Source organism: Heterodontus francisci, chromosome 12 (genome assembly GCF_036365525.1).
Source record: "Heterodontus francisci isolate sHetFra1 chromosome 12, sHetFra1.hap1, whole genome shotgun sequence".
Lineage (NCBI taxonomy): Eukaryota > Metazoa > Chordata > Chondrichthyes > Heterodontiformes > Heterodontidae > Heterodontus > Heterodontus francisci.
In genome coordinates this window covers 74,108,028-74,121,117 of record NC_090382.1, presented here as the reverse complement: position 1 = coordinate 74,121,117, position 13,090 = coordinate 74,108,028, and the positions used below count along the sequence as shown (strand labels likewise).

Sequence of the window (13,090 nt, the reverse complement as noted above, 5' to 3'; positions counted from 1 at the left end):
GGAACGCCTTTTTCTTGCAGCCTAGAGAGCACCTGCAAGGAGGCATCGCTAAACCGTGGGGCCACCCCATGTCTTCTTTCAGCCATGGTCACTGCAGGCTTATGTTTAGCTTCTTGCCCATCAGGGGGCAGAGGCAGCAGCAGGCTTCTTCAGAGCACTCAGGAAGGCACTCCTTTAAACCAGGCAGCAGTGAATTTAGAGCTGGCAGCCTTTTAAGTATGGCACCAGCACCTACTATCGAATCAGAGGACACCACCTCACTTCCCGCACGTGTGTGCGTTTGCACAGGCCCCATGCCTCCTTCCTTAATTAGCCAGCTGCCAGGTGATTGTGGTCAACCAGTTGCGTTTCACTCATGCAGCAATGGCCCCTGCTTTAGGTGCCACTGCCGAGACCTGTGCTGTTCAATTTAAATTCCAGCCTTCATTTTGAAATATTCTTTAATAATGGACATTAATTTTGCTCGTTATTATTTAAGATTTATCAGGCCAATAGAACTAGAAGAGATAAAATCAAATTAATTAAAAGTTAAAACAGATATTAGGAGTAAAGTGTTTACTTTCAATGGTATTAACGCTTGGAATAAGCCACCAAGCAAGGTAGAAGAGTTAGATATGGATATTGAAAATGCATTTGAAGGCTTGTTTGTCTGAGTTAGAGTAAAGCAGGACAAGTTTTGGGACAAATGGCCATTTCTCAGCCTCGTTCATACATAGTATTATCATCAGTATCATGATTTTTTTTTGGATCTTGTGGCTCTGTATGTATGAAACAAACAGATTTCTAATTTCACCCTCTCACCCACAAAGTGGCTGTTCAGCCACTATTCATACTCGGGAAAGCAAGTTCTGTGCAAAGATCAACAGAATGATACCCCTTTATTCCAATTTCCTGTTTAAAGCAATGTGACCAGTTATAGAAATGAGACTAACTAAAAGGTTGGATTACCTCTTATATGGTATTTTGTTTCTTGACCCTCTCAGTTTACATGGCTGGAATTTTATGGCAGTAGGCACCATGCCAGCTATGAATTTCAACAGCAATCCAGGGGAGTATGATTAAAATGTAAAGGAAGAAGTAGCCAGGACCAGTACTTAACATTTGGTTTAACTTTGTTGCAATGGACTCAAAGCAGTAATGCTAGTTCTAATGAATAAAGTTTCCTTCATAGACATTAAGGTTTTTAAGTGGTAGAGAATAATGAAGTTTAAGACCTAAAATTTCAGGCAGTCTATGAAGCAGAGTAGTTCACAGGCACTTACAAATAACCATCTTAAACAAGGAGATGGTCTGGATTTAGGCTAAATATAGCCTTGATTACTGATGCTTCCTCCCTCCACCCTGTCCTCTAAATAGCACTTTGGTTACTTTTTCCTCCTTTCCTATTCAGTTTGAGCTTTTGAGATGACATTATGTAGATTCTAAAGAAGAGATGCAAGAATCAGTTCTTTGACTTGGTGAAGTGGTTGCCGAGTCCTTCACTGCCTGAGTAACAGTGCTGAACTCTTCATCTTGATTATGTAGGTATCACAAGATCTTAGAACAGTACTCACAAAGGGTAATGACCACTATCCTGCAGGTAAACATGCTATTTCCCTGGCTGAATCAAATCTGAGGGACTTATCAAATTACTCCAACCTCATGGTTCCCAACATGTTCATAACCATACCAACAACCTAAATGTACCTATGAACTGTGTGACAAACAGTAGTGACTTTAGAAAATATTCTCAAAGAATAACAAATGGTCAAACTGAAGAGTCATATTTAATTTAATACAATTTGCCTCAACTGCCTCAGATGTTCACAATGAAATAATTCATGTAGCAAAAAAATGACTTGATGGAAATTACCAGAAACAAGTTGTTTTAGAGCCAGCAGACATCCAATTTAAGGGCTGTATATTTGAACAGGAAAAGCACTTTGCAGTTCTAACAATGATTTTTAAATTATTTTATCAGAATATATTCTGTACTTGATACATACACCATCCTATGTAATTAAAATGGAATATGGGTGCCCTTAACAGCACATTTCAAATGCATGTGTTCTCACAGGCAGAAGTCCCATATACTTTTTGTAACAGTACACAGTTGAGGTTGACCTACCTTTAATATTTAGAGCAGGTATTTTACATGCATATTTGATATGTGATATTTTGATTTCTCAAAAGGCATTCCCACCCAGAGGCCAGACTTGGACTGAAAGCTTGTACCCAATTTCTGCTTATATAAAATGATCTGTTTGAAGCATCCTACAAACGAATAACACTTCTAAAAAGCCAAGACTGGAGCACGATAACTTAATATTTAACTCTTAGCACCCCTCCCTCCACTAATTTTGGATTTTTGTAAATAAAATTAATTCTGCTTGTGGGGGGAGTCCAAAACTAGGAACGATAAATAGAAGACAGACACTAAAAACTCCAAAAAGGAATTCAGGAGAAACGTCTTTACTCAGAGTGGTGGGAATGTAGAACTTGCTATCCACATGGAGTAGTTAAGACAATTAGTATAGATGCATTTCAGGGGAAGCTAGATAAGTACATGTGGAGAAAGGATTAGAAGGATATACTGTTAGAATGAGATGACGTATGGTGGGAGGAGGCTCAGGTGCAGCATAAACACCAACATAGGTCTATTGGGCTGAATAGTCCATTTCTGTGCTATAAATTAGGTAATTATTCCTTGTATTTTCATTGGATAATCCCATAAAAATTATATAAGGAGCTTTGAATTCAGTCATAATTGAATTTTATAGAAATGATTTCTCTCTAAAATCATTCACTATGTAAAACATAGGCCCATTCATAAACCACGTAACTCCTATAACTCTATCCAGTCATCCTGTAACACACCTGATGATCTTGTATGGTAGTTAAAAGTTGTCCTGCGCATAGACATAATGCGTAAAAGTTTAAATACCGCTGATCATTTAAAAAAAAAAAAATCAAAATTGTGCTTAACTGTTGCTGATTGATTCCAAGTTCAAACAACATATTTATGCAAAATTTCTCTGGGGCATTCATATTTTGTTACAGACATTGCATAAAGTTATTTGAATACAGGTCCTTGTATGTTGTTAAATAAGGTCAGTTCTAATAACCACTGTCCAGGTTGGTAGCATGCAAAAATTGTCATCTTAAAGTGCAAAATAAAAGGGATAAATAAAACCCTGAATCCAGTGTAAAATGTAATATTGGTGCCTACATGAGAAATATGTAAATGTAGCAACTTGGTTATTAAAAACAGAAAATATACAATGTAGGCACCCTATCACATTTTATATAATTCCATTTCATTTCAATGGGGTTCTTCTGAAAGTAACTCTGGGAGTTAGGATAATTAAATAGTGAATAAACTATAGTAATTCCATACTTCAAAGAATTTTGAAACTGCAGCAGAACCCACTGTGGAGAACAGCTTTATGCAGCATAGATACTTAGCCAGTTTGAAAAACATTGTAGTCAATTTTAATTGTTATTTTTCACTGCACAGGTTTCTTTAAAGTGCTATCACATCAGCTATTTTAAATAACTGTTTGCATCAATTTAGCAATATTATATATCTCTTTAGTCAAATTAGAAAACAAATTGGCAAATAGTGGCATGGCTAGGTGAGGCATGAACCATAGTGATGTGTGTACTCTGCTTTTCACTTGCAAGGCACTAGAAATTAGCTCAAGTTTTATTATTTCAGCATACAAGCACTGGTGCAAGAGAGTCTGATATCATTAGCAAACACCTGACGAGACCTGATTCATTCCTGAGATAAAACCTTTCAAAATACCATAATTATAAAAAAACCCTGGATTTAGCTATAAAAACCCTAAAAACCACCCTCAATAAAAATGATTACATCTCAGTGCTTTAACTATAAGTCACTATAAGTTTTTGATGTTCATTTTTTCCAGGACTGTTGCATTTATGTTTTCAAATATCCACTGTTGTGTAGGAGACGAGGGGTTACAGATATTCATAAAAATGTTTTTATCTGTCGCACTGCAGTCCATACAGCTATTACTAACTGGATGGTACAGAGTCTTGTCCTAGAAGACAGAAGAAAAAGACAAGCGTAAGTGTTTTTGCTATCAGCATGATAAAATCTATTCTAAGTACATTTGTCCTGCCAATATGCTTAACTGTTTTGCTCAGTATAAATAAAAACCAGGCTATGGCAGGAGAAGAAAATCGCTAGCCTAGAGTTCCAGTTCCTGAACTTTATCCAGTAATCCCTGCTGGAATGCAAGCATGTCTTGATGTTAATCAACGATATGACGGAGCATAAGTATGGTAGATCTGAAGCCCACTATATTGCAGCTTCTGGAGGAGAAAATATTGAAGGTCAAAGCAAAAAAAAACACACACACTTGGAAAGCTAATACTGCATTGAAACACTGACTGAGAGTTTCTGCTCTGGGTGCAAATTGCACCCATTTTGAAAAGGTTTTTTTTTCTCGAGCTTCCAACAATGTTAGTCATTGGACTTTCATCTAAGTGAGCATTATTGTCACTGTCAACCAGAGAATGCAGTGAGGGTTACCTTCTGCATTGGCATGGCAGATCATAGTGCCTACGGGAATTTATTTGAGGTGTATTATATTGCTTTACCAAGTGGGTATAATATGAATGCACACACCTTAATTTAAAAAATGGAACCAAAGATTTGGGGCTGAAATTTATACGACGTAAACAATGACGGTCCACCCGCATGGGCCGCACATTACGGAGCCACTGTGATATTAAGTGTAGCAGCTCATTTAAATAGCCAGGGAGGGCGGCCCGCCCCCGGCAATGGAGTCAGCAGCCTTTGCACAGGTACTGACGCCATTTTTAAAGGCTTTGAGTCCGACATTACAATTTAAATATTTAAAGAAGCATTAATGATATAATTTATTTCAATCAATTTTACAATTTATCTTGCCCCTCTCCCAACCCTCCCCCCCCCACAATAACCATAGATTACATACAAATAAGAAGTACGCCATTCAAGCCGCCTAGCCTGCTCTGCCATTTAATAAGATCATGGCTGATCGGTTTGTGTCTCGAATTCCACACTCCCATCTACCCCCAATAACCTTTGATTCCCTTGCCTAACAAGAATCTATCTACCTCCGCCTTAAAAATATTCAATGACCCTGTCTCCACCACCTTCTGAGGCAGAGTGTTCCAAAGTCACACAACCCTCAGAGAAAAAGTTTCTCCTCATCTCTGTCCTAAAAGGGTGACCCCTAATTTCTTTTTAAACAGTGGCCCCTAGTTCTGGACTCACCCACAGGAGGAAACATCCTTTCCATATCCACGTTCAGGATCATATAAACTTTAATCAAGTCTCCCCTCACTCTTCTAAACTCCGGTGAAAACAAAGCCAGTCTGTCCAACCTTTCCTCATAAGACAACCAGCTCATTCCAGGTATCAATCTAGTAAACCTTCTCTAAACCGCCTCCAACACATTTACATCCTTCCTTAAATGAGACCAAAACAGCACACAGTATTCGAGATGTGGTCTCACCAATGTCCTGTATAACTGAAGCATAACATCCTTACTTTTATTTTCAATTCCTCCCGTAATAAAGGACAGCATTCCATTAGCCTTCTTTATTACTTGCTGTACCTGCATACTAACTTTTTGTGACTCATGCACTCGAACACCTAGATCCCTCTACACCCCAGAATTCTGCAGTCATTCTCCATTTAAGTAATACTCTGCTTTTTTACACTTCCTGTCAAAGTGAACAACTTCACATTTTCCCACATTATACTCCATCCGCCAGATTTTTGCCCACTCACTCAACCTATCCAGATCGGTCTGCAACTTCCTTATGTCCTCTTCACAAACTTTCCTACCCATCTTTGTGTCATCTGTAAATTTAGCTACCATGCCATTGCTCCCCTCATCAAAGTCATTGAGATAAATTGTAAAAAATTGAGGCCCCAGGACAGACCCCTGTGGGACTCCACTCGTCACATCCTGCCAATCAGAAAAGAAACCATTTATGCATACTCTGTTTTCTGCCAGCCAACCAATCTTCTATCCATGCTAATACGTTACTCCCTACACCATGAGCTCCTACTTTGCACAATAACCTTTTATGTGGCACCTTGTCAAATGCCTTCTGGAAATCCAAGTACAGTACGTCAATGGGCTCCCCTTTATCCACAGCGCATGTTACTTCTTCAAAGAACTCCAATAAATTGGTTAAACATGATTTCCCTTTCACAAAACCATGCTGACTATTCCTGATTACCTTGAGTTTTTCTAAGTGCCCAGCTATAGCCTCCTTAATGATCGTTTCTAACAGCTTCTTCATGACAGACGTCAAGCTAACTGGCCTATTTTTACTGGTTTTCCGTCTCCCCCCCGCCTCCACCCGCTTCTTGAATAGAGGTATTATATTTGCTACTTTCCAGTCTGATGGAACCTTTCCAGAATCTTTCAAATTTTGAAAAATTAACACCAACGCATCTACTACCTCATTAGCCACCTCTTTTAAGACCCTAGGATGAAGCCCATCAGCCCGCAGCTCCATCTGTTTGCTCAGTACCGCTTCCCTCTTGATTGCAATTTCACCAAGTTCCTCTCTTCCTTCCACCTCCTGATTTATAGCTATTACTGGAATGTTTTTTGTATCCTCTACAGTGAAGACACAAGCAAAATATTTGTTCATTTCTTCCACCATTTCCTTATTATCTACTATTGACTCCCCATTCTCACACTCTAGAGGACCAACACTCACCTTACTTACTCTTTTCCTTTTGAAATACCCGTAGAAACTCTTGCTATCTGTTTTTACATTTCTAGCTAGCTTCCTAATTTCTTTCTCCTGATTAACCTTTTAGTCATTCTCTGCCGTTCTTTATATTCTGACCAATCATCTGACCTGCCACTCATCTTTGTACAATTATATGCTTTTTCCTTAAGTTTGAAGCTTTCCTTAACTTCTTTAGTTAACCATGGATGGTGGGTCCTCTACTTAGAATTTTTCTTTATAGTAGAAATATACTTGTATTGAGTATTCTGAAATATCCCCTTAAATGTCTGCCAGTGCTTCTCTATTGATCTATCTCCTAGCCCAGTAACCCAGTCCACTTCAGCTAACTCAGCTTTCATGCCCACATAGTTGCCCTTATTTAAGTTTAAAATACTAGTCTCAGACCCACTCTCTTCTCCTTCAAACTGGATGTAAAATTCAATCATATTGTTACCTAGAGGTGCCTTTACTCTGAGGTCATTAATTAATCCGGTCACATTACACATTTCCTGCTCTCTCTCCCCACAAAACACCTTGTGCACATGACCTTACCCCCCCACCCCCAAAGTTCATACACTTTACACTCTAACCTTTCTCACCATCCCCTACACCAATGAGAAACTCTGACACCGCTCCCCCCCACCAGGCACTGAAAAACCTACCTGGAACCCCTCCCCACCAGCGTTCTGAAGACATGGGAATGCCAGCTACTGGCATGAATATCGCACCGCGACAGACAGCGGGAGTGTGAAGGTTCTTAATTCCCGTCCCTTCGCCAAGCGGCGGAGGGCTGCCACCGGCAATATTGGGCCGAGCCTTCCCGGAATCGAGGAGGCATTTTCTGGCCCCCCACCCACCCCCCTCCCCACGACTCGGTAGTGGGGTGAGGTCTGAAAAATTTGCCCCTTGATTTCTTAATCTAATCTTAACCTTTACCAGTGATGACCTGTCTTGAAGTGAGTCCAGGTCTACCAATACAAATAACTGATCCTATGGCCGTCATTACAGATCTGATGCATTTATACATCAAAAATTGGCAGTTACATTTATCATATAACCATGTCAATCTTTACACTTTTTGCATTTATTTGGCTTTAAAAAAGATCTTCATAGCTAATTTTCAACCAAACAGTGTTACTTAAAGCTGTTCCTGCCTTCAAAATGAAGGGATGCAACCAGGACGAGGAAAAAAACAAGAAATTTTGAATTTTTTTTTTTTTTTTTAAGTAAAAGAGGTTTAAATTGATATAAAAAAATAAAACAGAGAAGGAGAAAAAACGGAAATAACGGGACAATAGAGCAAAGCAGAAATGTTTTAATTTAAAGCAGTAAGTAGTTTTACAGTTGTATATTTAAGTTAAGGTTAGCATTACTGGAATAAAACTATTCCTGACATCTTCGTAGATATATTATGATAGTAATATTATTTGTTTCTGTGCTAGTGTATGAACTGAATGTTATTTTGGAAAATCGACTAGCCTGGGAGATGCCTGCAATTTCTCTAAATTTGCTAGTAATCTAAAAGTTAATCTAAATGTTAACATAACATAAGCTAAAATTTCTCTGTGGTAAATTAATGGTCCATGTGAAATGAATTTGAACAGTCTCAAACACTCCGATAGGGGATGCAGAGACCAAGTGGGCCCACATCAGAGATGCCATCTATGACTCAGCAATGACCACCGATGGCAAACGTGTGAAGCAGAATGCAGACTGGTTTCAATCTCATTTTGAAGAGCTGGAACCGGTCATAGCTGCTAAGCGCATTGCACTGCTGAACTACAAGAAATCCCCCAGCGAGTTAACATCCGTAGCACTTAAAGCAGCCAAAAGTGCTGCACAAAGAACAGCCAGGCGCTGCGAAAATGACTACTGGCAACACCTATGCAGTCATATTCAGCACAAGATCATGTGGCAGGTTGTTTAACTTTTCCCATCTAAGAGCGAAGACCAAAGACCAAAGTACAGAAAGTCCTCATCAGGGAACTCTTCTTTGCTGACGATGCTGCATTAACATCTCACACTGAAGAGTGTCTGCAGAGACTCATGGACAGGATTGCAGCTGCCTGCAACGAATTTGGCCTAACCATCAGCCTCAAGAAAATGAACAGCATGGGACAGGACGTCAGAAATGCTCCATCCATCAATATCGGTGACCATGCTCTGGAAGTGGTACAAGAGTTCACCTAACTAGGCTCAACTATCACCAGTAACCTGTCTCTCGATGCAGAAACCAACAAGTGCTTGGGAAAGGCTTCCACTGCTATGTCCAGACTGGCCAAGAGAGTGTGGGAAAATGGCACACTGACACGGAACACAAAAGTCCGAGTGTATCAAGCCTGTGTCCTCAGTACCTTGCTCTATGGCAGCGAGGCCTGGTCAACGTATGTCAGCCAAGAGCGACATCTCAATTCGTTCCATCTTTGCTGCCTCCAGAGAATCCTTGGCATCAGGTGGCAGGACCAACACAGAAGTCCTCGAGGCGGCCAACATCCCAAGCATATACACCCTACTGAGCCAGTGGCGCTTGAGATGGCTTGGCCACGTGAGCCACATGGAAGATGGCAGGATCCCCAAGGACGCATTTTACAGCGAGTTCGTCACTGGTATTAGACCCACCGGCCGTCCATGTCTCCGCTTTAAAGACGTCTGCAAACGCGACATGAAGTCCTGTGACATTGATCACAAGTCGTGGCAGTCAGTTGCCAGTGATCGTCGGAGCTGGTGGGCAGCCATAAAGGCGGGGCTAAAGTGTGGCGAATTGAAGAATTTGGCAGGAAATTTTGCAGTTGGCAGGAAAAAAGACAGACGCGCAAGCGGAGAGCCAACTGTGTAACAGCCCCGACAACCAATTTTATCTGCAGCACCCGTGGAAGAGTCTGTCAAAGAACAAGAACAAAGAACAAAGAAAATTACAGCACAGGAACAGGCCTTTCGGCCCTCCAAGCCTGCGCCGATCCAGATCCTCTATCTGAACATGTCGCCTATTTTCTAAGGGTCTGTATCTCTTTGCTTCCTGCCCATTCATGTATCTGTCTAGATACATCTTAAAAGACGCTATCGTGCCCGCGTCTACCACCTCCGCTGGCAACGCATTCCAGGCACCCACCACCCTCTGTGTAAAGAACTTTCCACGCATATCCCCCCTAAACTTTTCCCCTCTCACTTTGAACTCGTGACCCCTAGTAATTGAATCCCCCACTCTGGGGAAAAAGCTTCTTGCTATCCACCCTGTCTATACCCCTCATGATTTTGTACACCTCAATCAGGTCCCCCCTCAACCTCCGTCTTTCTAATGAAAATAATCCTAATCTACTCAACCTCTCTTCATAGCTAGCGCCCTCCATACCAGGCAACATCCTGGTGAATCTCCTCTGCACCCTCTCCAAAGCATCTACATCCTTTTGGTAATGTGGCGACCAGAACTGCACGCAGTATTCCAAATGTGGCCGAACCAAAGTCTTATACAACTGTAACATGACCTGCCAACTCTTGTACTCAATACCCGTCCGATGAAGGAAAGCATGCCGTATGCCTTCTTGACCACTCTATTGACCTGCGTTGCCACCTTCAGGGAACAATGGACCTGAACACCCAAATCTCTCTGTACATCAATTTTCCCCAGAACTTTTCCATTTACTGTATAGTTCACTCTTGAATTGGATCTTCCAACATGCATCACCTAGCATTTGCCCGGATTGAACTCCATCTGCCATTTCTCTGCCCAACTCTCCAATCTATCTATATTCTGCTGTATTCTCTGACAGTCCCCTTCACTATCTGCTACTCCACCAATCTTAGTGTCATCTGCAAACTTGCTAATCAGACCATCTATACTTTCCTCCAAATCATTTATGTATATCACAAACAGTGGTCCCAGCACGGATCCCTGTGGAACACCACTGGTCACACGTCTCCATTTTGAGAAACTCCCTTCCTCTGCTACTCTGTGTCTCCTGTTGCCCAGCCAGTTCTTTATCCATCTAGCTAGTACACCCTGGACCCCATGCGACTTCACTTTCTTCATCAGCCTACCATGGGGAACCTTATCAAACGCCTTACTGAAGTCCATGTATATGACATCTACAGCCCTTCCCTCATCAATCAACTTTGTCACTTCCTCAAAGAATTCAATTAAGTTGGTAATACATGACCTTCCCTGCACAAAACCATGTTGCCTATCACTGATAAGCCCATTTTCTTCCAAATGGGAATAGATCCTATCCCTCAGTATCTTCTCCAGCAGCTTCCCTACCACTGACGTCAGGTTCACCGGTCTATAATTACCTGGATTATCCCTGCTACCCTTCTTAAACAAGGGGACAACATTAGCAATTCTCCAGTCCTGCGGGACCTCACCCGTGTTTAAGGATGCTGCAAAGATATCTGTTAAGGCCCCAGCTATTTCCTCTCTCGCTTCCCTCAGTAACCTGGGATAGATCCCATCCGGACCTGGGGACTTGGCCACCTTAATGCCTTTTTAGAATACCCAACACTTCCTCCCTCCTTATGCCGACTTGACCTAGAGTAATCAAACATCTATCCCTAACCTCAACATCCGTCCTGTCCCTAACCTCAACATCCGTCATTTCCCTCTCCTCGGTGAATACCGATGCAAAGTACTCGTTTAGAATCTCACCCATTTTCTCTGACTCCACGCATAACTTTCCTCCTTTGTCCTTGAGTGGGCCAATCCTTTCTCTAGTTACCCTCTTGCTCTAGAATTGGCCTTTATAGCCACTCCAGGCACTGTTTCACAAACCACTGACCACCTCCAGGCGCTTACCCATTGTCTCTCGTGACAAGGAGGCCAAAGAAGAAGAAATCCAGCAGTGATTAGGGTAACGAACAGAAAAAATCATCAAACATCAAATTAACATATTAAGAGTTTATACAGGATGGACCTATGAACTGTTAGCTGTTCTATTCATTACTGAGGAAAGACGTTCAGGACTGGTGATCTATTTCTAAACACAGAATTGAATAGAAGTAAATTGCACCACTTAGTGGTAGGTTGTGGGTTTGCATGTAAAATTCTTCACGTGGCAAATTCTCAGTAGCAGGATTAAGAAACAGGGTGGAGTGGGAGGGAACGAGAGAGAATTATCATGCAGTTCTACTGGGCATCTGCCAGTGGCTGAATGTAGAGGGACATTGTAAAATCCAAAGCCATCTGTATCAACTATGTGGTGTATGTACTTCACCAGTATGGTATTGTTTCATGATTAATAGCTTCAAATCAGCATCCATTTTGTTAGGAAGACTAAGGACAGGTAATATAAAAGGAAGACACAGGAATAGAGACACCTGGGGGTATATATGCACAAATCGTTGAAGGCGGCAGGACAAGTTGAGAAAGTGGTTAAAAGGGCATACTGTATCCTGAGCTTTATAAATGGAGCCATAGAGTCCAAAGGCAAGGAAGTTATGCTAAAACTTAATAACATGCTGGTTCAGCCTCAACTGGAGTGTTGTGTCCAATTCTGGGCACCACACTTTTGGAAGGATGCAAAGGCTTTAGAGAGGGTGCCAAAAAGATATACAGGAATAGTTAGAGTGATAAGGGCGATATGAGGTTTTTTTTTTTTACGCAGCAAGTGGTTAGGATCTGGAATGCACTACTGAGAGTTTTTTTTTTTATTCGTTCATGGGATGTGGGCGTCGCTGAGTCGGCCAGCATTTATTGCCCATCCCTAATTGCCCTTGAAAAGGTGGTGAGCTGCCTTCTTGAACCGCTGCAGTCCTTGGGGTGCATTCCAGATCCTAACCACTTGCTGCGTAAAAACAATTTTCCTCATGCCACCATTGGTTCTTTTTGCCAATCACCTTAGATGAGTTTTCTGGTTCTCAACCCTTCTGCCAATTTGGAACAGTTTCTCTCTACCTACTCTGCCTAGACTCTCATGATTTTGAACATCCCTATCAAGTCTGCTCTCAACCTTTCTTCTCCAAGGATAATCACCCAATTTATCCAGTTAACAGAAGTCCCTCATCCCTCTAACTATTCTTGTATATCTTTTCAGCACCCTTTCTAAAGCCTTGTTGAGATGGTCATTGCCTGGCACTTGTGTGAGGTGGATGTTACTTGCCAGTTATCAGCCATCAGCCCAAGCCTGGATGTTGTCCAGGTCTTGCTGCACATGGACATAGGCTACTTCAGTACCTGAGAAGTCACAAATGGTGAACATTGTGCAATCAGCGAGCATCCCTCCTTCTGACCTTATGATGGAGGGAAGGTCATTGATGAAGCAGCTGAAGATGGTGGTGGAGGCAGATTCAGTTGTGCCTTTCTAAGGGAACTGGATAAGCATCTGAAGAGAAAAAAAATTTGCAGAGCTTT

General features: G+C 41.5%; 1 protein-coding gene across 1 annotated transcript in view; it reads right to left on the bottom strand.

The window, feature by feature from the left end:
- Positions 1-1,755: 1,755 nt before the first annotated feature.
- Positions 1,756-13,090, bottom strand: part of LOC137375926 (polypeptide N-acetylgalactosaminyltransferase 10-like) — a 137,526-nt gene continuing 126,191 nt past the window's right edge. Inside the window, exon 12 of the mRNA XM_068043634.1 lies at positions 1,756-4,046. Within this exon, the coding sequence (XP_067899735.1) occupies positions 3,882-4,046 (165 nt within the window). The 3' untranslated portion in view covers positions 1,756-3,881. The remainder of the gene's footprint in view (positions 4,047-13,090) is intronic.